This window comes from Drosophila virilis, chromosome X (genome assembly GCF_030788295.1).
Source record: "Drosophila virilis strain 15010-1051.87 chromosome X, Dvir_AGI_RSII-ME, whole genome shotgun sequence".
NCBI classification, from domain to species: Eukaryota; Metazoa; Arthropoda; class Insecta; order Diptera; family Drosophilidae; genus Drosophila; species Drosophila virilis.
In genome coordinates this window covers 23,378,857-23,403,817 of record NC_091543.1, presented here as the reverse complement: position 1 = coordinate 23,403,817, position 24,961 = coordinate 23,378,857, and the positions used below count along the sequence as shown (strand labels likewise).

The 24,961-nt window shown below is 38.2% G+C and overlaps 2 protein-coding genes and 1 long non-coding RNA gene across 6 annotated transcripts; all 3 read right to left on the bottom strand.

Moving 5' to 3' along the window:
• Positions 1-129: 129 nt before the first annotated feature.
• On the bottom strand, positions 130-21,424 carry Rala (Ras-like protein A). 3 transcript variants are annotated; one of them, XR_011417443.1, is made up of 6 exons: positions 21,231-21,424; positions 6,089-6,427; positions 5,866-6,026; positions 3,779-3,953; positions 1,935-2,163; positions 130-489 (listed from the first exon to the last, which is right to left on the bottom strand). XR_011417443.1 is itself a non-coding variant. In XM_002055332.4 (6 exons), exons 2-5 carry the CDS (start codon positions 6,239-6,241, stop codon positions 2,047-2,049), a joined length of 606 nt encoding a protein of 201 aa, XP_002055368.2. In that variant the 5' UTR covers positions 6,242-6,427; positions 21,231-21,424; the 3' UTR covers positions 130-489; positions 2,040-2,046. The 3 variants fall into 3 exon arrangements, 2 of the variants coding, with proteins under 2 accessions (XP_002055368.2, XP_015026439.1); XM_002055332.4 differs by having other exon boundaries at positions 2,040-2,163; XM_015170953.3 differs by lacking the exon at positions 1,935-2,163 and having other exon boundaries at positions 21,231-21,423.
• A 710-nt stretch (positions 21,425-22,134) lies between these two features.
• LOC116652187 (uncharacterized) lies at positions 22,135-23,129 on the bottom strand. The gene is made up of 2 exons (XR_004305186.2): positions 22,825-23,129; positions 22,135-22,772 (listed from the first exon to the last, which is right to left on the bottom strand). It is a non-coding gene; the product is annotated as an uncharacterized lncRNA (long non-coding RNA).
• A 300-nt stretch (positions 23,130-23,429) lies between these two features.
• Positions 23,430-24,584, bottom strand: LOC6631790 (E3 ubiquitin-protein ligase COP1). Of its 2 annotated transcripts, none has more exons than XM_032440198.2 (4): positions 24,425-24,584; positions 24,101-24,362; positions 23,947-24,033; positions 23,430-23,862 (listed from the first exon to the last, which is right to left on the bottom strand). In XM_032440198.2, exons 1-4 carry the CDS (start codon positions 24,470-24,472, stop codon positions 23,459-23,461), a joined length of 801 nt encoding a protein of 266 aa, XP_032296089.1. In that variant the 5' UTR covers positions 24,473-24,584; the 3' UTR covers positions 23,430-23,458. The 2 variants fall into 2 exon arrangements, with proteins under 2 accessions (XP_032296089.1, XP_002055369.2); XM_002055333.4 differs by having other exon boundaries at positions 23,938-24,033; positions 24,425-24,583.
• Between the last annotated feature and the right edge of the window lie 377 nt (positions 24,585-24,961).

Genomic DNA, 24,961 nt, shown 5'->3' with positions numbered 1-24,961 from the left:
TGCTTTGAAACATTTTATTTAATTTTTACTTTAAGTTTTATTGATGTTTTTGTTGTTGTTGCCTAAACAATGGATTTTGTTTTACTTTAGTTTATATATTTAGAGTTTTATTTAATTATATATATTACATATAATTCATAATTTATTTAGTTTTTAATCATCGTTGACATGTTGCAAAAAATTTTGATACGATTTTTGTTGTTTGCTTGTTTTTAAATATTATTAACATAACACAATTATTATTTTTCTTGTTGTTTCTTTTCTGATTTGTTGTTTGTTTCCGTTTCCATGTCCGTTGCTGTTGCTTTTGCTGTTTATCCGTGTGGCCCATGTTGTTGTTGTTGTTGTTGTTGTCGTGTTGCTGTTGTTCTAGTCGCAGTTGAGTGTTTACAACAATTGGCAGCAAGGAGAAGGCTTCGCCGGCTCTTTCACGTCCATCTGACGTTGTTTTTTGCGTGATGAAATATCCCTGATTAGATCGAAAAATACCTAAGGAATGGAGAACATTATTAATCGAATACATTTAATTATATTCTCTTTTATTATTCTGTTTTGTTTTGTTTTTATTTATTTTTTATGTTAAGTTAGGTTGTTCTAGAATTACATATAATTTTGAAAGTGGCTAAAAACCGAAAGCAAAAAGTTTCATACACCATAAAACGAAATTTGTAAAAGTTAAGAAAACAAAATCAAAAACTAAAAATTTAAATAAACCAAAATACAAACGAACAAACAAAAAATAATAAAATTACCAAACCAATTTTACGGCATATTTTTCATTGTTTTAAATATGCCCACAAGAAAATGACATATGTATATCTAATAAAAATCAATTGTGCTAAATTTAACCAAAATCAATAAAAACTACTTTAATATGTGTGTTTGTGTGTGTATGTGTCGATCTGTGCGTGTATTTACATGTGAATGTTCTACTGTGTGTGTGTGTGTGTGTTTCTGATAATATGCAATAACATAATTTTTTGCCAGTGTATTTTCAAATAAGTTATTTGGCTGTCCTCCAAAACAAATCTTGTTCATTTTGTTCAATACGTCCGCATCTGAATGCATATATTAATTCAAAGTTTTACTGTCCGCATAAAGAACTCAATTTTAGTGTTGGCTAAATTGTTTTCTAACTTGTTAGTGCTGCAAAGTGTTATAAAAGCGACTTCAGCAAAGCTACAATGAAATTAGTGTTAGAAATACAGATGAGAACAAATAAAGGTATATTTTCTGCACTCTATAATCGATATATTAAAACATCGATAAGTATCGAGAATCAATCTAGAAATGTTTATATTAAATATTTGAGCTTTTTGATGACAATTAAAACAAAAAAGAGTTTGATGATATTGTAAAGTGTTTTTCTTTTTGAAGATATTTCGCAAAATTCTATCGCTATTATGAATACGCCTCATTTTGTTGGCTGGCTCAAAGTAAGCTTCTATTTATTTTCCTATCAAAAAGAAAATATATTTAATTAAAAAAAAAAACCGAATAAAGTAAAGAAGAATCTAAATCAGCTTATCAGAATTCAGGATTACGTCTTTTTTATAACTTTCAAAAATTGAACTAGCGAAAAATGTCGATTACCATCACAAGATTGATTATGAACATGCTGGACGTGTTGGGTAGATCACGGAGCTTATGGTTAGTAAATATCGAACTTAACCGATATGCAATGGGTTTTCAAGTTGTAGTACTTGTTAATGTTATTGTTGTGTGTTGTGAGTGTTTGCCAAGTTGGAACTCAAGGTTAAAAAGTTAACAAAAAAAAAAAAAAGTTAATAAACTCAAAAAACAAGCCGTACTCATATCGAAATCAAAACAAGATAAAATTAAGGGATAAAATCGTTTTTAGTGTTGCAAAAAGCCAAAAGCGAAAGAAGGTAAGCTACGTAAGTACTTAACGGGAATATAATAGGGGTATTTACTTTAAGCATAACTAGTGTGCGCTTTTATAAAATTGTTGTTGTTGTTGTTGTTGCTGTTTGTTTAAGTTTTTTGATTTTTGTTTTTCAAATAATTTTTGTATGCACCTAATGCCTAAAGTAGGGTACACTTAAGTCTCCGCTTCTTGCATCTATCTTTAGCACGCCCGCTCGTGGCTTTCGAATCTTCGGTTTTTCGTGATCTTATTTCGCGCATCAAATCAAAAAATACCTGCAATTGTGATGGGAATAAAATATACATGTACACATAGATATATATGTATATATTATATATAGATAATATAAAGATAGAAAACGCAAATAAGTACTTTTCATACGATTGTTAAGGATAGAGCTAAAATGTGAGTGTGAAAGAGAGAGCATGTATATATGGCATATGTGTCTGTGTATGTGTGTGTTCGTGCTATGCTTAAACACAGAGACTTGCAGAATGTGAGAAATACATAGATGCGCTGGCAATACGAAAATATAATTTGATTAAAATAAAAATAAAAATTGTTAACATTCTTATTGTTTGCCGCGTTCCGTTAACAACATCGATAGGCAACGACGATAGCGCTAACAGTGTTGGAAAGTATGCTACGAATATCTGTGCGTGCTGGCAGGTTCGCATTGTAACGGTATAATGTTATCGATTTCGATGAGTTTGGGAAAAATGCCCAACTGTAATGATGCAGGACGTAATCTGTTTTTTGCCTAAGTTCAGTTTTCGGACATCGCTTACTTGTTGTTAATTTAAATTTATACTTTTTGTATGCCTAGACCTTGTTTCATATATCGTTGACTTTAATAAATATCATTTGGTGAATGTTAGGAGTTTGCCGAAAAACTTTACAATTTCGAATTCTGGCAGATTTTAGCTTGACTGTACTTGCATGTTGTGTGGTGGGATGTAAGAAAATGTCGATAAATTAATTTAAGCATAGGTTGACTGAAAACTAGCTTAAGTAGAACTCAAATAAGTCTGTATTAAAACAATGAGTTTAAATTAAACGTTTGCCGGACTAAATTGAAGCTACGACTTTCTAAGAAACAATAATTCACACTTTTAGTAATTCCCTGTTATCGAAAAACTATCGATTGCCACTCAGACATATTATTTTGCAGTTGTAAAGATAGCACAAACAACTTAACGCCGTATTAAGTGAAAATGAAAACTCAAATTCATCTAAATAAGTGTGTGCTGTACCGTGTTAGGCGAAAACAAGTGTGACTTTTAAATATTTGGGCAGTCGCTTTGATAAAAATATCGAATGTGAGTCGTGATAGAACAAATTAAGTTAGTCAACTTTTTTTAAACTATTTTTTTTTTTTGTTTAAAGCTATTGTTGTGAGTAATTGTATTTGTTGTGGTTGTTGTTGCTGCAGCTGATTACTGTGTACGGTAATCACAAAATACAAAAACACACATAATCATTAACATATATACACACACACATATATATATATATATATATATATATATATATATATAAATATATCTATATACATATGTTTGGTATATAGTATATATGTATATAAAAATAAAGAGAAAAATTTAAAACGAAACAAAAAGTGTGTGCAATCAATTTTTGCATTTCGTTTTTTCTGATAATCTGCTCATAATTGTCATTATTATGTTAATCATGTTATTTGAATAATTCTTTGGATTTTGCTTGCTTTTGCCAATTGCTGAAGAGCCTTCAAAAATGTCTCTGCAAATGTTTACATTAAATATATATATATATATATTTGATCTATATATGTATATCGCGGGAGAGTTGGAGAAAATATCAATTTTTTTTTTCCACTCGCCCAGCTAAACTACCTTTTGGCCCCGCACTTACCTTGTCCACATTCTCGCGCGTCTTGGCTGAGGTCTCCACATAGGGCACGGACCACTGCTGCGCCCTCACCTGGCACTCGTTGAGGGGCACCTTGCGTTTGTCATTCAGATCGCATTTGTTGCCCACCAGCAGGAACGGTATGCTCTCATCGTTTTTCACCCGCAATATTTGTTCTCTGTGGAAGTTAATGAGTTAGATGGTCAAATAATTGACGACGCGGCCGATAAGCAGCTTATCAAATGTTGCCGTGACTCACAATCGCTGTCAACACAACACGCCAGACACTTCACTCCACCTGTGGGGCCTATCGACACTCTTCACACACTGAGCCACACCCAGGCACACTTCACGGCTGTCATATGTCAGCTACAGGCGTCATGCTTCCCACATCCGCCCCCGCTATGCTCTCAGGGTTTATGCTTCCCCACTCAGAATGAGGTCAAAGGTGAACATTAAAACCGTTAACTAACCCACAACAAGTCACGCCTAAATCATAAACATGCACGTTTATACTTTACCAACAGAGAACTATCGAGATATAATCGCGAACGACCGATATTTTTTTCTTAACGAGTTATTGAGGTCAAATACAACATCACTTCACTAGTAAAGTTTAAATCATAACCGTTTACAATGTGCAAAAGTGGATCCAGGGTAAAAACTTAAACCAAAAAAAAAAAAAAACAGTTTCCCCCGGTAGGGCTCAAACTCGCGACAGACCGCATCACTTTCCACTGGCTTTACTCAACAGCCACACCAATCATTAAGTATTATTGAAAAAAAAAAATACGAATTAAAATAGCAGCACAGAAAACAATCGCAATCGTAATGCTATTGACGCGCATGAATGTGTTTGGGTATACAGAAATTCTTGGGATTTGCGCTGTCCCATCCAATTGCGCAGTAACTTTTGGGTTTTTCTTAACCGATGCTAATGAAATTCTTCGCGGTGGTAGTGGCTATATATATATATATATATATGTATATATAAAATTAAAGATACTATAGATAATATTCTAGAAGCCACATATCTAGTTTGGTGACTCTATCTCTAAAAATTGATAAAATTTGCTCAAAAAACATTATGTCCATATCGATTCTTATCGATTGCTTGGAAACGGAGTGAGTTATCAATTATCGGAAACAAACTCGATATGCGCAGGCACTAGGAGGACCTGCAGCTAAAATTTCTCTAGCTCTTACGGACGGACGGACGGACGGATGGACAGACAGACGGACATGCCTAGGTCGACTCGACTGTTGATGCTGATTAAGAACATATATTCTTTATGGGGTCGGAGAGGCTTTCTACTGCCTGTTACATACATTTGCACAAATTCATAATACACTTTTAACCCATTTTTGATGGGTTCTGGGTATAAAAAGAATTGGAGTTCCAATTTTGAATCTGTTTTCCAACTATTCTCCAGCAGCTCAAACATATTGTAGCATGCATCGTGTCGTTTTAACGAAATTCTTATAATTAAATTTGAGTATGTCTACTCACTTGGGATCTTATTTTAAAGTTGAATAACTTATAGAATATAGCAAAGATTGTCATTAAAAAATAAATGACTGCAAGAAAGGGATAGATTGAAAGTTTTTTGATTGAGACGTCCGTACGTAGAGGCCCTGAATTGTCAATATGCCGTCTATCTACTTCTACTTTGTCTTTAGATTATATCTAAAAACAATTGTCGGTATGGGTTATCTTTCCTGTGATGATATTATATAATGAGGTAACATTCTCCATATCAAAGCATAGCAAAGCATGTCGAATGCATTTGCACAACTTTGGAACTGTCGTGAGAAGCAGCACATAATTACAATAGAAATTGTTTGAGCTTTAATTTCAACAACTTTTCTGCGGCAACAATTCGCAATTTGTCGTAAATCCGCCAGCGGCAAGCTGTGCTGTGTCTAATTAGAAGGTGTTGCAGCGGCCAAATAAGCACTTGGCAAGCTACAAGAGGAGCCTGCTGCCGGCAGATGTGGTTATAGATACAGCTACAATTGCAGAGAGACAGCGTAGACGCACTTGTGGTTGACTGACGCGCACTTGACACACTCGAGGCACACGCACTCACCTGAATTCCTGGGTGGCCTGGAAGCTTTCATCGTCTGTGATTGAGAAGACACAGAGAAAACCCTCGCCGCTGCGAAAATAATTATCTCTGATGGCTGCGTAATCCTCCTGGCCGGCTGTGTCTAGTATATCTATTTGTACTTCCTCGCCATCGAGCACAACCTTTGGGGTAGAGAGAAGCGTTTCACTGTGGGACTTCGTCCTCGGCTGGAGTTTGGTTTTACCTTTTTCCTATAGCTATCGGCCTTGGTGGGCTCATAGTCCTCGACGAATTCATCGTACATGAACTGCAAGGTGAGGGCCGATTTGCCAACACCTCCGCTGCCCACCATGATGACCTTGTGGAGCGCCGGGCCGGCAGTCGGTTTCTTGCTCATTTCGATGCAACGTGTTGGGGGTCTGGCTGGGCGGGTTGATGATGCACACTGCACACTGCACGCTGCACACAGATTCGCTCTTTGTCGCTGTAGCTCAGTAGCTCTCTCGGTCTATCTCTATGCCCTGCACTCCTTCTCTCGCACACACGTTCGCGCTCTCTTACGCTCTCTTCGAGAGTCTTTTAACTGCAAGTAAGAGAGCAAAAAATAGGGTTGAACATTTTGTTTGTCTTTTTTGCTATTTTCGACTGGGCTTCCTGTTTTTGGACATGGCTAAAATAGCCGGCGACAGGCAGTTGTTGCCGTTGTTGTCGTTGACTCTCAAGTCATTCAACCGTTCAACAATTGAACCATATAAGGCCGGTGCCCAGTCAGGCTATTGACTTGCCCGTTGCGTTGCGCTGTGTTTCATAACCAAAACATATAAAAAAAAAAAGTGTGCGTCTTATATAAGTAATGTTACACAGTGACACCTGCCTTTAATGGCTACAATGCAACCAATTTCCACTGACTTCCTCATAACCGCATTTAACTTATGCTTCTCGCAAAGATCTCCAGCCGTCTTTTTGCTAGGGGTTTGTCATGGCACAACATTGTTTTGTTTATAGGGTATTTGAATAGTGAATGGGCAACACACAACAAATACACTATATATACATATGTGTGTGCATGCATTCATGTAAACGATTCTTGTTTTTTGTTGGTTGCTGTTGTCCGTTGTTAATGCATAAAAGCTCTGCTTTTTCTTTGGCTACTTTGCGCAAATCGACAAATGAAGCATAAAAACAATTAAGAGTTCTCTAGTGGAGACTATGAGATACCCTATTGCCTAGCAAAGAGCTGCTGCAAAATGCACTCAAAATTCAGCTTCAATTATTGCGGCATTTACATTACGATCATGTTAATAGCAAGGATTTCCGCTCCTAAAATATCACGTACTCTTTATTATTGGACATTTATCGATAATTGTATATTCATCGATATTTGTACATTTATCGATAAATAAGATATACGATTATGTGAGAACGAGGAGAAATCAGCAAAAGATGATTTCTAATCTCTAGCTTATAGATTTCAAGTTTGACGCGTTCGCATAGACCCGGCCTCCATCATGTGCAACTCTTACAGGATAAATTGGGGGCATTTGATACTTGAGAAATCATCGAGCTGGTCAGGCATAGACATTCAACATCGGCCCGAAGCAACCTCGTGCTGCTGCTCCGCAGACATTTGCACATAATCAACATACCCTTTATTTTTAACCCATTTTCAATGGATACAGGGTAGATGGAAGTAAAAAGGTTGAATGAACTTTTTACACACGACAAAACAACACGGGCAGAAAGCATGTGAATAGCATAATGCAGAGCTGGCCCGGCGAATTGTTGTTGTTGTTTTTGTTGTTGTTTCTGTTTGCGCCATTCGCAATTAGCCTTTTGCGACCGACGCGTCGCCGTCATCGATTGCAATAAATTAAGGCGTGAAATTACGTATGGCCAGCTGCATTGGCATGGCAGAGAAACAGCAAAAAGGTTGACACACTCTCAAACACACGCACAACACAGTTACCCAAACGGTCCGGCTGACTGACTGGCCACGTGAGCCCCTTGGCCAATTGGCCACTTGGCTAGCTGCCCATTCAGCGATTAGCAAGAGGCAAGATCTCAAAGTTTGTTACAAAGCGAACGATATAACTACATCGATTCTCCGGCCGTTGACTGATGTCGTACAGAGACTTTCTGATACCAAACAGCTGCCAAAGGCGTTATTTACTATTAACGGTCCATTTATTCCGTTTGTATCTCAGAGATAGAAGACAAGAAACTGCTAGGTGCGTGTTTGACAATCATTTATGAATTCGAATCAGCACAATCTTGATATACATATATGCCTAAAATATCGCAGCTGCATATATAAACTAGTTTTCAAGAAAGTTATAAAAAAAAACAAAGGGCCGCCACATTAGAAAATTCGAATTTTCTGTAATGAGAATCGACATCTTTCATCTAAACTATTGATACTTTCCCTTTTAAATAACCAATTTAAATGAATCTATATCTTTCATCTAGAATGTCGAATTTTTCAAAATTTCTTGATGTTTTATACTTTGTGTCTTCATGTTTTTCTTGTCTATCCTTCCTTTCATCTAAAATCTTAACTTTTCAAAATATCTTCATGTGTTTGTTGTCTTTCCTGGTAAAACCATTTTGGAAACATAATTCTTGAGTTAAGTTAAAGCTTCGAGTTAGAGAGACGCCGCTGTTAAAACCGCGAATAACTATACAGATGCCCTGTTGTTTCTGGGCTATTATTTTTACAAAAAGAGTTAATAATGTAACTCGTATGTAACACTGCTGAATTGCAATCAAAGTCACAAAACGCGGTTTGCGGGCTTGGCAGATGTATGTACATTATATTTGAGTAAAGAATTCTAATATAATTGTGTCACAGTTGCGACATACTATATGCATTATGACAGTCTGTACGCAGCGTTCAAAGCGAAAAGGCAACTAGAAGAAATGCTTATGAAGAAAATGATTTATGTGTCCATAGGTATATGTGATATTTGGCTTGAATATTAGGCTGTCAGCTGGCGTGAATCAGTTTTGAATTGTGCTCTGCACTTGGATCACAGCTAACAAAATGTGACATTTGTTTTGACCAACAGACAAAAAGCTCATTTTAAATACGAGACGCCAAAGCAGATCCGCATTTGTATTGGTAACCGCAGTTGACCCACAAAATGAACAAATGCAATGTGCGCTGCTGCTCAACTGAACTTGAATTGTTTGTGTGTTGTTGTTGTTGTTGTTCTGGCTGCTGCTGTTGGCTAATAAGATGAGTTTCATTTTGGGTTTTCCAATGGCGACGCCTGGGAATTGAAAACAAAAGCAGCAGCAGCAGCTGTCAAATAAACATGCGCAACAAGTACAACAAGCAACAGCAGCAACAAGCAACAACAAACAACTCGACGAGTGCCACGCGGCGTATGAGTAATCGCTGGCAGCAAACGAGCGCCTCAATCAATAGTCTTGAAACGGAAAAACAAAAACAAAAGCACCAGAGAATAAAAAATCGACTAAAAAACTCCCACGCCCAACTTAGCTGGCGGCGCTCAACCGAGTTACCAGTCACATGGACAAATAAAAAAAATTCTAACTTCATGTGAAAACTGAAATACTCTTGCCACAAAAAAAAAAAAAATAAAATAAAAAATAAAAGGCAAACAGTACTTGAATGAGATATTAAATGCTCCTCAGTTAAGCTTGTGCTCAAACACAATCCAAAAGGTGGCGAAATTTTGGCGATAATTTACAAAAACAACTAAACAAACTTTTTTAGTCGAATGCTTGGCAAAAGCAAAGCATTTATTGAACAAGAGACACAGTTAGCATTTGTAGGGCATCTGCCAGGCGAAACGCATTCCTATCGCTTTAAGGAAGCCCTTTTGTCATGAAGCAAGTTCGACCGATCGTTCAGACAGCGTCTATATGCTATAGTTGTCCGATATTGATAGAATTTTGCACAGTGAAACTTGAAAATGCGGCGTTCAGTTCGGATATCTAACAAAGTTTTCCATACAAGTACCCACTTTTCATCCGATTATTCCTATGGCATCTATATGATATAGTTGTCTGATCCACTTGATACCGGATATATGCAGAGCCTCAAATAGAAAACCATGCCTATGCAAAGTTTCAAGACGATAAACCGAGAGACTATCTCACATAGCAACAGACGGATGGACACGGCTTCATCTACTCGGCTTTTGATGCTGATCGAAAATATATATACTTTATGGGTTTGGAAATGTCTTCTTCTATGTGTTACACGACAAAATTGAAATAGCCTGCACAAGTATTAAGCTTCAGGCTTCATACAGAACCCAGACAAGCAAGTTGAAAGAACATTGCCCAAGCCGATCTCTTTATGCCTATGAGATTACGGAAAACTATTTCGCATACAGATAGCAAAATATTTATATATATAAAATGATAAACTGTCAACCTGATAGGGATATACAGACTCATTCTGGGTTTGTTTGTTTGTTTATTCATAATTCCCACCTCGTCTAACAATGTCGTGTCAATGCATTTGCATAGAATCTTTGAACAGGCCATTTTTACGAAATTCGTTTAAAGTGCTTACTTTGGCAACTCTTGACTTTCAAGTAATTGATACGATACTTATACGTAATTGTATTTGATGCTGTCGACAACTCTAAACAACAACAATAATAAATCTATAACATTGGCTAATATTGCCATGTTACTCATACGCAACGTAATCAGCAGCAAAATTAATTGAAAACTTGCACAGTTAACACGAGGCGCCGCACACTCATTGACTCATCCGACACACGCACACAGAAATACACACTCACACACATGGACACCCTCAGACATACACACACACACACACACACACACCTACACAGACATGCTACATCAAATTAAATTACGCGTTAATGCAATCAATTTTTGATTATCTTTCTTTTGCACAACTTGTTTCTTTTTTTTTTTTTTTTAATTATTTTTTCTTTTGTTTGCATTCATCGCATCGTATCGTATATATTATACGATATTTAATCTATGTGCACGACGCGTGTGTTTGTATAACATATGTTGCCTTCTCTGCGCTTCTCAAAAATGTTGTGTATTTCACATAAGCCCAGCATTTGTATATATTTGCTGAGCTTTAGGCAATTTTATTTAATGATTTCTACGAAATGTTAAATGTTTATTGAGCTTGATTTTTGTTTCTTTTTTTGAATAGCCCGTACACTGGGGTTAAAAGGTATATAATTAGACATATTTATATTGATATATGCCCTATTTTCGCTCCTAAGGAACGACTAAATGGTAAAAGCAAGTTGATTAGCACTGTGCTTATATATTTTACACCAAGAGAATTGATTACAGAGTATTGCGCAAGCGATCAGCCGTGATTCAAACATTCTTGAAGCGTTTTCAGCATTTGTGACGCATGAAATGAAATAACTAAAAATGCTTCAACTTTCTCACTTGAAATTGCCGATTAGTTGAATTTAGTTTTCGTTCTGGTTTCTATTTTTTGTGCAGGCCAAGGCTAAACTTTTGATTGCTTTTCAATTTTTAATGGATTTCTAAAGCAGTTTTCAGTTTTACTTTTAACTTGGCATTTTGCAAGCAATTTTTGGATAAACTTTTAAGCTAGCAAAAATTTAGAAATGGGAAATAAAATTGACAGACAGAGAGACTGCGATAAGAATCAAGTCAAGTTAATTGAGTTAAGTATTCGTGATGAACACTATTTTGTATTCCCCGGCCTTGCGCATGGCAAGTTTTGGGCCTAACATTTTAGTTTTCCGCCAATTTATCGCAATTGCAAGTGGAATTTCCGAAAGCGCTGAAACGAGTTCTTACTTAGAGGCTTTGAAAAAATGCTTGAAGCCAATGGGGGAAAAAAACATAAAAGTTGCCCAAAAAATATCTTTGAATTGGATTTTCCATCGAAGAAGCTTGAATTCTACGGCAAATGCGATATGAAACACCTCTCAAATGAATAAAAACAAAGATCTTTGCAAATGAGTATCAGTCCCAACGTTTCGTAGACAAAAAACATACATAGAGTTGAAAACACAATAACAACATTTGTATTTTTTGTATTCTTTTTTTTGATAGCTTCTGTTGCGTTCTGTCAACATCTGTAGTCCATTTTGAACATTTATTTTACTGTTTTAGAAGAAAAGAAAAGCCAGAAATTTGTAATAAAATTTACTGGCGAATGCCAACAGAAAATGTTGTATAAAAACAACAAATTGAAACCGCGTTGCCAATTTGTTTGTGGGGGCACATTTTTAAACAAAAAAATAAAGTTCAAAAATCCGAAACGGAACAAAAAATAATTGAAATAGAGAAGAAAACAAAAAAAAAAATAAAGCCAACAACAAAGATGAAATATACAAAAGTAAAACAGTAATTTCTAAACAAAAGAAAAACATTTTCCCCACGGTTGTGTTCGCTTTGCAAACGCTGAAAAAGAATCGAGAAAACCGAACAACTGAACTGGTCTGAAGAAAGCAAAAAAAAACTCTATTTTTGCCATTTGTTTGTTTGCGGAAATTAATTTTTACTGTACGCAGGAAAACTATTTCACACGCGATGACGTCATCGCGACCTGCCGACAGACAAGCGACCAAACACAGTCTGACTAAAGTAATTCCCATTGCCAGCTAAACAATTACGAAAGCAGAGTTATGCGATTACAAAATAAAATCTTTGAGCATCTGTTTCAATTCGTAAATGTGAACAAGTGCTGCCTCGCTGAAACGTTTACGAATATGTAGCACAAAGCATAATGCAAACAGCCAACGCTCTCTTAAGAGAGTAAAGCTGTGCCATCTTACTTTAAGACACAATCGTATAGCATATATTCACATGAACTTTTCAAATGCGATTGAAAGCGTATTCAGAGTTCGTTCTGCTCTTTTGCTAGCCATTGCTATTCTATGTGTGGGGAGTGCTGCCGACTTGTGTTTGCCATAATATTGAAAACGACTGGCCAAATATCGAGCAGACCAAATGATATTTATTTGCTTGAAATTGATTTTAAACAGACTTTGGCTAACCAACCATTTTAGTTCTCGTTTTCGTATGCAGTGTGTTTTGATTTGGCAATTTATGAAGTTGTTTTTTTTTTTTTTTTTTTTTGGCCCCCTTTTAAATTTTCGCTATGCTCTCCACGTGTATGTGTATATAGACTATGCACATGGGACTCTAGCCATGCCGGGGTTTATATTCGAGGCGGCTTCATTGGGTGCCCGCTTATTTATTACTCATAATTTCGAATGCTCACTAGTTTTGTGTGTGTTTTTGTGCTGTTGCTGCTGCTGCTGCTTCTTCTTAATTGTTTCTTCTGGTGGTTGCACGAATGACGTCAGCGACACTGCGGCTCGCCCAAGCGTTAAGTGGCGGGGTCGCGCCGGCTCATAAAAGGTGTTTGGGCGCATGCAACCCCCTTCAAGTTGAACACGATAGAAGAATAAGTAAACGTGTGCTGGCAGTTGTCTGAGTGTGTGTGTGTGCTTGTTTATGCCCCAAAGTGCAGTCAACTTTTAACGCGCAACAAAATTCTCAGCCAAGTTAAGAGCGTGCACAGAGAGGGGAGCTGTCAGAGCCAAGTCTATAAGACAGTTGTCAGAGTTCTCTGTCGGCCGTTTTGCTTGCGCTCTTTTTGGCCTGGTTTTGATAATCAACTAACAGTTACATCTTCAGAGCAAACACTCCTCGCTTGCGTGTTGTACGAGTCGCTTGGGCTGTTGGCTATTTTCATTTGCCGACTCTTTTTGGCCGCCATTCGGTCGGCGTTTGCTTTTTGTGTGTTGCGTTTTAGCTAACTGTTAAATTAATGTTATTGTTCTTCTTTTTTTTTTTTAACCAGATACCCATTAAAAATGGCTACAATATATGATCTATCGATCTACCAAAGCTAAGCTCTCTGTCTAACAGTCTATTGTAATTCATCTGAGGCAAAAACTATAGGGCCAAGGATTTGAAATATACATATTCTCGTCGGTTCTCCTTAAAGTTAAAGCCTCTATCTCTTTATTCCTCCTCCTCCTCAGAGTTATGTAGGCATGCATTTGCCACATTATAAAGCTGCGACTATGAATAAGTAAAAAGACGAAACTTCAAATGCAACATCAAGACACTGAAGTCCAGGGTATATGCTAGTCGTGCATTCTGCAATATGCTGCTGCTCTTGATGTTTGTTAGTTTTTTAGCTAACTGTTTAATATATGTATTTAATACGTTGAGTTCGTTTTGAGCTCGTGGTTGCCTGTTATTTCTGTTGTTGTTGTTGTTGTTGTTGTTGTTGCTGTTGTTGTTGTTGTTGTTTGTGTTGTTGCAACTTGTGGTTTGGTTCCTTGTTGACTGTAACCTTGACGCGATTCCGTGGTTACTTAGCTACAGTCAGCACCGTAATTCTGTATGCATTGAATGTAACCCAAATCGGAGCACGTGTCAATTCAATTCCAATTGAATGGAATATCGATTCATCAGTTATGAAAGTTTAACGCCGATTAACTATGCAACTCTGATAATTGCAATCAATTTTACACACATTCAAAACAAAACCAAAAACAAAAACCTTGCAAATTAGTTCTTTTCCTCAAATGTTTCAATTTCTTTTCAAATAAATGCGATTTCTTTGAGCATTCGGTTTTTGGGAATCCAAATTTGTTTTCCATTTCCTTTTCACAGATCTTGAAATCTTTCGTCACACGTCAATTGTGAATGCGTTGAGTTTGGGTGTGCCACGCCCACAACATTTAAGTCGAGCACAGCAAAGGGGCGCACAGCTGAACAGCGAAATGCCATTTGAGTTTACTTTTGATTTTGAATACCCTGTACCCATTGCAAGTGCACAAAAAAGGGTATAATGCTTTTGTGCAAATGTATGTATGTATGAATATATATATATATATGTTCCTAATCAGTCAAAGAGCTAAGTCGATTAGTCTGTCTAACGCTCTCGATGATATCGAGAACTATGAGAGCTAGAGATTTTATAATATCGATAAATATCGATTTAGAAACAAGCATATTTTGGCATTTCGCGTAGAGTAAGGCAACTCTCAACTCTCAGGAAAAATAGAGCATATCAATCCTGTAATGGGTATAGCTTAGTACTCTGTTATAGCCAGACATGCATTCAGTTGTCAGATTTAAGCCTTGACGTAGCTATTTTATTTCCCATTTGCCATACTGTGGACACAACTGCTGCATAAAGTGGGCAGCTCGACGCTGGCTACAGTAGGGTATCAGCCAGTCGGGCACTATTCACTAGCCTACACTCATGTGTTTTTGCCTATTTTTCTTTGACAGTTGCAAGTGGCGGACGCGTCTGGAGTCGCTTTGCTCAACGTTGTCGGCACTTTGGAGCTGCATTTTATTTTGCTGCGCCATTTGTGACTTTTACAACAACAACAACAACAACAAAGACGTAGACAAGCGAGAAGGAAAAAGATTTTGTTTGACTTCCGCCCAGATTAAGTTCAATAAACCGCATTATGTTGATATAGGGGTAGTCCAAGAGCCGCAGATGCCAGTGCGAGTAGGTGCAAGAGTAGGGGGAATTATTCATTCACAAGCAACATTAATAAAGACATTGTACAGACGGACACAAATGTCCGTACACATTGCAAAAAACTACGCCATAAATCAGATGATGTGTACATATTTATATTAAGTTTATTAGCCTAGACTGAAATAATCCATTGATCGACTGACAGCAAGCTCAACAATTTAGAAATCTCGTATCTATAGTTGAGGATATACCCTGTACTAAGAGTACACAGAGAGTTCCATTTTCTAGATGCGAGTTGGGGCAATGTAAATGGATTCGGAGTTTCTTGTGCTCCTAGTCTGATCAAGAATTAAGAGTTCATCTATCTATCATGGAATGAGTACAGGGTATGCTTAACTCATACTAAAACTGCGCCATGGGTTTGTTGTCCCCTACGCGCTTTAGCTGTGTTGAATTCGTAGATGCGTCGAATAGTTAAATGCAGAGGCGGGCAACAACAACAACCCCCCCCCCCCCCCCTGAGAATGCGTCTGTCGTCCATTAGGGGCCAAGACACGCCCACCTGCTGATTATCTTTATGATGTGAACAACTGCAACAGCCGACAACTGTTGGGAAATGACAAGACAAATTGGAATTTTTTCTTTCTTAATTAAATCACATGCATTTCAACTGTTTCTCATGTTATTAAGTTCAGTTTTAATTGGAAATATCTATAAGCCTATATATTTATATCGATAAATTTAAAGAATTTATTTAGCAACTTTTTTAGTTGTCTCTTTTTTTCTTCTTGACCCAAAGACATTTAAAACTGGTTAAGCGCAGCCTGAATATTTTTTTGCCTTGCCTTTTCAATTTTTTTTTTTTGCATTCTATAATAAATGTGCGTTTGCCCTCGCTCGACTATGCTGCTACCGCTTCACCTGCACCCGGCATTACCCCTCAGGTTTCATGTAGCGCATTTGGGACACATTTGACACTTAAGAAGAAGAAGAAAACTAAGAAGCACAAAAACTAAGAGAACAACAACATTTTGTTGTTGTTATTTCTGCCGTTTTTCTTATAGCCTTTGCGTTTTGTTAACTGTTAACTGTTAAGTTTTTGCTGCGTTCACTCAGCTGTGACAAAAACAACAACAGCAACAGCAACAACAACAAAAGCAATGAGAGAAAAAGAAGCAGCAACAAGCTGAACGCAACTGCTAATATAGAGTTTGTGTGTGTGTGTGTGTGTGTGTGAGAGAGTTTGCCGCGTGACTCACGACAATGGTTTGCGGCGAATTCGACGCCAGCTGCGCAGTCGCGTGCTGTGATGCGCAGCGACAACAGCAGCGTCGGCGTTACCGTCGGCGCTTTCAATGTCAAGTGGGAGCGACAACAACAAAACAATGCGAATTATGTTAAACAGCTTTTGAAAGCTCTGAGCTTCAATTCATAATGAATTGTTGTCGTTGTTGTTTATGTGTTCATATGCCAAGCTCCGAGCGACTCGCATTTGCTCATCTTTTGCATCATTGTCACTATATATAGAGGCGCGATCTGAGCTGAAAAAACTGGTTTCGATGTCGCCCAACTTTCTACGCACATGTTGGCCAAGTTCAAGGCGAGCGGCCAATCACTGTGGAGCTGCGTATTGTAAGTGTGGCCAAACAAGTGGAATTTCGAACCAAAGATAACGCAAATTTCACACCATACACACACACACACACACATAACCAAGGCGTGGGAAGTGTTGCCAGACTTAGTTAGGCTAAAGGGGGAAACTATAATTAAAAGCTAGGCAGCAGCAGCTGAGAGAGCGCTGCACGATAAAAAGCCTGATGTGCAGCGGCGAGTTAAGATCTCCAACAGATAAGCTGATGTATTTGTGTGCGTATATATGTATTGTCTATATTGTATATATGTATAATGCTGCCTTAACACGATCTTCTGAAGCTATTGTAAAGCTCTGTTCCGACCAGATGTCGCGAATTTGAAGAGAGGTTAAGAAAAATGAAAGAAGCGACAGCTTCTCTCTTCCTTTATAATACAATTATATTATCCCTCAGATTTATAGCATATATAAACGCATAATGCCGTGTTTTATAAGATAGCTATTTTAAGATGGGATAAAAATCCTGCCACATTATCAATATAGTCGCAAAGCTAAGCGTATAATTCGCTCAACTTTATTACCAGCTTTTTCCACACACTTAAAAACTATTTCGCCACGAAATTCTTTAGGTAATGATCGCCTCCAGCTATTCATAGCTAATGCAACTAACATAACTATAATTTAGAAACTTAATCTTCTGCCACTTCGGGCTCTTAACTCTTAAGGAAACGAACCATTGCCAAGAAAAGCTAGCTAAAAGAACGTTGTTATCTTTTCTTTTATTTTTTCTTCGTTTTAATGATCTCTTCTGTCAGCCCGATTCGTAGGGCCAAATTAGAAATTGGCACAGATCGCAACTTGATGGCTATAAATTGGGCTAGTGCCGGTTCGGCGGGCACTTAAATGTTGCTCGAGGGGCAGAGAGCAGAGAGCAGACGACCAAAATCAGACGAGAGAACTTTGGGAGTCATTTGACAAATAGACAAGCAGAACGGAACGATAAAGTGTAGCTTACTTAAAATAAAACAAAAAGACAAAAAATACGTCAAGTAAATTGTGTCATGCTCATCTTTATAATTATCATTATTATTGTTGATTTAAGCATTTACATTCATTCTCACGTCATTGGGAGAGATAAAGAGAGAGAGACTCACAGTTGACGCGAAAAAAATCAGGTTTCCAATTGTAGTAGATGTAGTTAGCATCAAGTTTAGATACTGAGCTAAGGCCCCAAAATAAAGCGTCATATGCCTTGCGAATAGAAAGTTATAAAAAAAAAAAAAAAAAAAACAGAAGCAAAAAATTAGCGGCTATCACGAGACCTAAGATCAAGAATTGGAAACAGTGCAACAAAAAACAAGTAAGAGGTTCTAGTTGGAAGCTTACGACTAGGGGTTACCCTCATCCCTCTTCTTCCAACTAATTAATACAAATTAATAAATAAAAAGTTCCATCTCTCAACTGATCGCATTACTTGCCGCTACCTCTACTCAGCAGCCAAACCAAAAATTGAGTCTAAATGGGAAAAAACGAATTCAAATAGCAGAACAGAAAACAATATAATCGCAATTGCAATGCTGTGGATATACACTAAATTAGAAACTACATGTCAAGTTTGGTAACTTTAGTTCTTATTATTTACCAAAATTGCCCAAAAAACAGAATTGATCGATTACATGGCAATGGGGCAAGTTATAGAATATCGGAAACAAACTCGATCCGTGCGGGTAATAGAAGCCTCTCTAGTCTCTAGCTCTTACAGGTTATGAGATTCTTGCGCTGATCAAGAATATATATATACTTTATGGGGTCGCAGATGCTTCCTTCTGCCTGTTACATACATTTGCACAAATACAATATACCCGTTTTACCCATTTTTAATGGGTTCAGGGTATAAAAAAGCACTCATCAGCCGAATTTTATTCATAAATCGATAAATGACTTTTTCGGGCTGCCGCTTAGTAGTTAAAGACTTTCGGACGGAACAAACTATTTGGCAGAATCATTATTTTTTCTAGCTCTTAATGATACGCAACAGCAAACTAAACGGAATGGCAGCTTTGGCAGTCCGATTCGGTTAACTCCGATACATTGAAGTCTGTCTAAAAGACGGAACTATGAAAAGTTTCATGGCGAAAGCCTTACAACTAAAACTACATGGACCATATATTGACAGCTGTTGATACTGATCGAGAATATATATGCATATACGCTGTCTGCTTCTGCTTCTTTGGTGACTCAATTTGAATACTCCCACAAGGGTATCTGCAAATAATGGACTGAACATTTGTAATAGGTTTGTCAAGCCGATAAAATCACTGTTAGTTTTCGTGTGCGTGAGTCAATCAATGAGACATTCCTCAGATAAGCGCCATGCAATGAAAATCCAGTGTACTTGAACTTGTTTTTGGTTTGGTTTGGCCGGCAACGGCTTGCTACTCTGATAAGAACTGTAGCTATTAGTAATCAGATTTGACTCTTGGTATCACAGGCATATAAGTATATAGGTTTCATTATACCAGAAAATAGTAAGGACATACTCTCAATGAAAGCCCCATTTAAGTTTGATTGACTGGAAAATTCGTAAACTGATATTTCTTTAAATAGTTTATCCTACGCATTTACAATTTGGTGCAGACCTATTTTCAAAGTTGTCCAATAAAACGGAGGACAAATGTTTTTAGCATGCAAATGCTCTGTACTAAAAGTGATTCAACCCCAACTTTAGCTATAAATATCTACATATACATATGTACCCCAAGGTTCCATGTAAAAGTGCTAGTTGGAATGTTAAACAAAGACGGGCCCGGGCAAGGCAGGTAGCAGCAACCAAAAGCAAACGGTTTGGTGACTTTAACAGTTCCGGGTTCGAAACTGCAATTCAGATAAAATTTCAAATGCGCAAAGTGCAGAAGTCACGTTTTTGCAAACGCATGAGAACAGCTGCCATTGGCTGTATGACGTGAGAGGGGGGGGGGCAGAGATAACATACATATATGTTCATGTACGATCTAAAATTTGCTGCTGATTGGCAGAGAGCAGCAGCGGCAGCAGAGGCAAAGCACGTTGCGTTGATAGTTGGGAGAGAGCTGTGAGAGTTGCATATAAGCTGCGTTTAAGGCTCGGCCTTAAATAGCAAAAGCTTAACGAAGAGCGAGTGGGTGGGAAGAGAGAGAGAGAGTGAGTGAGTGAGAGAGCGTGAGAGTAATTTGCTCTCTAGGCGCTTAAAAGAAAAAATGTGAATGCGAATGCGAGTGTGGAATGCGCATTGTGCGAGAATGAGTCAACTTCAGCTCGACAAACAGAAATGCGGGTGATAGACAGCGAGGAAGTAAGCAGGCGGGCGGGCGGGTGGTCGGGCGAGTTGCGGTGCATTAAAAGAGAGAAGCCACGCAATTTGTGTGCGTGTGCGTGTGCATGAGAGAGTGAATGAGTGGAATAAGGTCAAGCGGGGTGCGGCAAAATGTTTCCGCTGATAGCGTTGATAAAAAAAAAAAAAAGCTCGCAACAATGTTTGAATGGCAAAAACAGCAGAGAGCAGAGGCGTTGCCAGTGACAGTGACAACAACAACAACAACAACAACCGCAGCAACAGTAGCAACAACAACAACAACAATGCAGAAAGAATGGCAAATAACTGGCACAACAAATTTAAATAATAAAGAAATTCAAGAAGAAATTTCACTTTTGCTATGCGCCATGCGGCGCCGTTATATGCCGTTATACAGCCGCGGCAGCAGCAGCAACAAATAAAGACATGAATACATTGGGCTTGGTTTTTTTTTTTTGCCTTTACTTCGCACACACACACACACACACACACACACAAACTGGCAGCCAGGCCGCACTTTCTTTGACGCTGACGCTGGCTGCTGCTGCTGCTGCTGCTGCCAACTGAGATCGTTCGCCTTTTGGCGGCTTTTACAAAATTTGTTTATTAAAGCTAACAATGCGCAGGACACATATTGCAATTAATCAATTACTACATCTATCTCACACACACACACACACACGCACGCACACATAGCGCAACAAATCAAGCGCAAAATGTGTGCCGTTTTTTTTTTGGGCATTTTTCATCTAAACGATGACGCGTTCGCAAAACACAATGTAAAAAAAAAAATGTAAGAACGGTAAAACGAGACAGACAAAGGGCAATTGCACGCGCAGTACACATTTTGCACATCAATATACAAATATCACAACAACAAAGTATAGCAGCAGCAGCAGCAACACAATAACAACCAAATTGATATTTCGTATACAATAAAAAAAAAAAACAACAAAAACTCTTATATGTAGTTAGACAAGGCAATAAAAACATACAAATTCGTAATCACTTTGTAGCCGCCTCTTGTTGTTTGTGCTTGTTATTTGCAGCTAACATATATATATATATATATGTATATATATATATAGGTTGACTGCAGCGCGTCTTTTACTATAAATTAGTTTTTAATTTTTGTCGAACGCCTCGAAATTGATATAAAGGTAACTCCGCTGCGCACAAAAACCGAAAATGAACTGAGTAGCAACTAGGGATGAGCGATATCTACTTGCCTAGCGATGACAAGCGGCTGTGGATATTATCGATGGTTTCGCATAAGTATCGATACTTAACATATAGGCAGCCCCAAGGCACTATAAATTCGTATCTGGTAACATAAGAAAAATACTTTCCAGTATTTTAATATATTTAATTATTTTTGATTGATTCTAAGTACAAAATCCCTTATATCTGCTCTCTTTTTGTTCTTGAAATATAATACAACTTTGTTTTGTGAGTGCAAGTGCATACTATCGATAATAACAGTCGATACACACACAAAGGCGGGCTGCCAGCAGCATACAAGGTGCTTAATGCGCAAGTCACTCGCATTGCTTATCAGAGTGACGTCATGAGCTCACTGTTATATTACCGAGCTCAATTCATGTTTAATGTTAAGATTACATATGACGAACATTTTTATTGCATAGAACAGTTGGCATGCGCATTGCCATTGGTTTTTTTTTTTTTGCCAGCATCTGTTTTATCACTCCAGAAATGCGCAAGGAACCCAGGACCTCTTTACAGGGATCGCATATGGTTATTATTTTTGCTAGTCTCTCAATTATCGTCACGAAACTTTGCATACTCTTACTCTTTCTGTTGCACGTAGTACATATGTACCGGCTGGATCGGACCACTATATCATATAGCTGTCATAGCAACGATCGGTCGAAAAGTAGGTTCTTGCATAAAAAACTTGTTTATTAACTATTTTTCCTGTGCCTCTTAGCTTCGAGCAAAACATTATGAGAATTACGAATAAGGTTCGTTCTGCAAGGGTATTAAATCTTCGGTGTGCCATCTTTCTCGTTCAAAACATTTCAAATACATTGCAGCTAAATCTCTATACACATCCTGCTGCCATCAAGAAGGTGGCAAGGGGAAAGGGGTAGCCGATTTAAAAATAAATACAAGAAGTCCTACGCAGTATCAGTTTCTCGTTACATAAAAGGACATTTCTTGGTCACGTTGCGTCAACCGCGGCAGAAAACGTGGCCGCACTCGGTCCCGAGCACGTTGATAACAAACGTGCATTCATAAATATCTGAGCTTGAGCTGTCGCGCTGTTGCTGTTCTGGATTTGAGCTGGGGCGTAGCTAAAACAACAACTGGGATGGCAGCAGACGCATTACGACGAACGGTTCTAACAACTTGGACTGAAGTTGCGGCAATTTCATCAGTTGCTCAAATCCATGTTAATTAGGCCCATGTCCGCTTATGCAAATGTCGCGGGCCTCAGACAGTTGAAGGCGCCCGCTTGAATTCCACATGGTTAGTTTTTGCTCCAGAGACTCAACAATTGGGCAATTTCTCGTCGGCTGTAAGATACATATGCTTATAGTTTTGATGTGGTAATAATTATTAGCTAACCTGAGCCGGCAAATACGAACAACTTTTTGATGCACTTTATATATGTAGTTTTTTTTCGCTTCAGTCAAATGGATCCCGCCCAAAACAGACGCGTATGTCAGCAGCTTTAACGGTGTCGCGAACATCAGCTGATCGCTGTAAAATGCGATTGTTATCGATCTGCGCTGTAAAATGCAACAATGCGATCCAGCTGCTACAATAATTTTAAATTGTTTGCTGTTTAACATAAATAACTGCTGGCAAATGCTGAATTTGATGTTATTTATAAACAAATTAGGAACTCATCAAAAAAAAAAAAAAAAAAAACGAAACAGCTAAATCTACATTAAGCCAAGCCAAGGCAGCCAAACTAAGCCCATATTCTAAGCTAAGGAACCAAACAATAAGAACACAATTCAACGGTTATTTTACACAACATATAATTCGATTTTTTGATTATTTTTTGTTTGTTTTTTTTTTTGTTTTTGTTTTGTTTCGTTACTGAAATAACATGCACGAATTAATAAATATTAAAGCAGCTAACTAAAATAGGTATCATAGTATGTTTGAGTTAAATCATCATCAATCACTTCTCACATCCAAATCTGTATATCTTTTGTAAGGGATAAACGCATTCAAAGCGATGTCAGATGATCTAGAAATAAATACGAAAAATGCGACGCAATGTCAACTTCTCGTTACATAGAGGACACTTTTTGGTCGCACGGACCGCAGCCACGATGCAAGCGTGGCAGAAAACGTGACCGCACTCGGTCGATGCCGGCTCATGGTCGCGGACACTTTCAAAGCACACCGGGCATCTATAAATATCATCTGTTGAGCTATTGTTGCTTGACGACGAAGGTGTAGATGCAACAGCCGGGCCGGGCGGGGCCAGAGGTAGACGCTCCTGATGGTTGCTGCGACGATGAAAGAACGCACGACGGCGAGGGTATTCCGGTGTGCTTAGATCTACAAAGGGAATTGGAGTGCGAGGTCTTGGCGGACTTGCATTATCCGAACTGTCCGAAAGACTAATCGAGTCCACTGGCTGTCCGGCTAAAAGGATAGCATATGTAAGTTTGCGTTTCAAACGCGCATAGATTGCTGAAAATGTCCTTAAAGTGAACTCACGATAGGCACCTGGAGCTGGACTGAGACGAGCTCTTATGATTCTGGGCGGCGAAACGATGCGTAGCGACTCCCAATCATGTTCTCTTACAGTCCTGCCTAAGCTCGCATTTTAATTGCATGGAGATTAGAGAGATGCATGTTAATTAAGTGTTTGTTCACTTACCCAGGCCATTGGATGCATTATCACGAACGGTTCCCAATACTGGTGGAGAATCAGGAGTTCTTCCACCAGCTGCAGACGACGAGTCGCTGGTGCTAGCACTCACGGCGCTGCTGCTGGGAGTGCTTCCATTCATGTTGCTGTCCAGCAGTGCACTACTCTCATTGTTATCAGACTGGACAATGTTACTGTTCTCGTCACTGCCTGAATTCTCTATGGATGCGTTTCCTTCGGGACTGTCAACGGTTCGTCGATTTCTCGACGGCTGTAAGACGTTTTTACAATTTGAGCATGCTCTTTACAGTATGGTCATTATTGTTAGCTAACCGGTGTCGAAGAGGCTGCTAAATTCCAAAAATTAAATAAGCCGAACATCTTGATGCGTCTAATTAATATTTTTTCGCTCGAATCAAATGTATCCCGCCCTAACAGACGCGTATGTCTAAAACTTTAACGGTGTGTCGTGCACAACAGCTGCTCGCTACTAACAACGATTGTTATCGATTTCTACTGTTAAATACAAGCGTGCGCTGTTAAATACAATCCAGCTGTTGCAACACATTTGAAATATTGTCAAGCAACCCGTATGGAGGCTTATATTAAATTGGGCGTCTAATTCTTGTATGTAAAAAACATTATTAAGTTATCTTGATTACTCTGATCGTTACAGCATCGGGCCACTTTATCCTATAACTGCCATAGAAGCAATCGCTTGGAAGTAAAGTTCCTGTATTTACAACGTTGTTTTTCAATATATCTTAATTTGAATTCTTTCTTCCTTATATGGCGACATAGTTCTCTTTGGTAAGGTATTTTATTATATCGCCAGCAATTAGACTGTAGCAAATTTAACACTTTTGCAAT

Bases quoted from the DNA above. Each gene is read 5' to 3' on its own strand.
- Rala (XM_002055332.4), bottom strand. From the start codon at position 6,241: ATGAGCAAGAAACCGACTGCCGGCCCGGCGCTCCACAAGGTCATCATG. The intron at 6,027-6,088 runs GTAAAACCAAAC...TCTACCCCAAAG, and splicing joins CCGATAGCTATAGGAAAAAG to GTTGTGCTCGATGGCGAGGA. The intron at 2,164-3,778 runs GTAAGTGCGGGG...TCACAATTGCAG, and splicing joins CGCGCGAGAATGTGGACAAG to GTATTTTTTGATTTGATGCG.
- LOC6631790 (XM_002055333.4), bottom strand. From the start codon at position 24,472: ATGTTCGGCTTATTTAATTTTTGGAATTTAGCAGCCTCTTCGACACCG. The intron at 24,363-24,424 runs GTTAGCTAACAA...AACGTCTTACAG, and splicing joins TAGCAGCCTCTTCGACACCG to CCGTCGAGAAATCGACGAAC. The intron at 23,863-23,937 runs GTGAGTTCACTT...CTATCCTTTTAG, and splicing joins TCCAGCTCCAGGTGCCTATC to CCGGACAGCCAGTGGACTCG.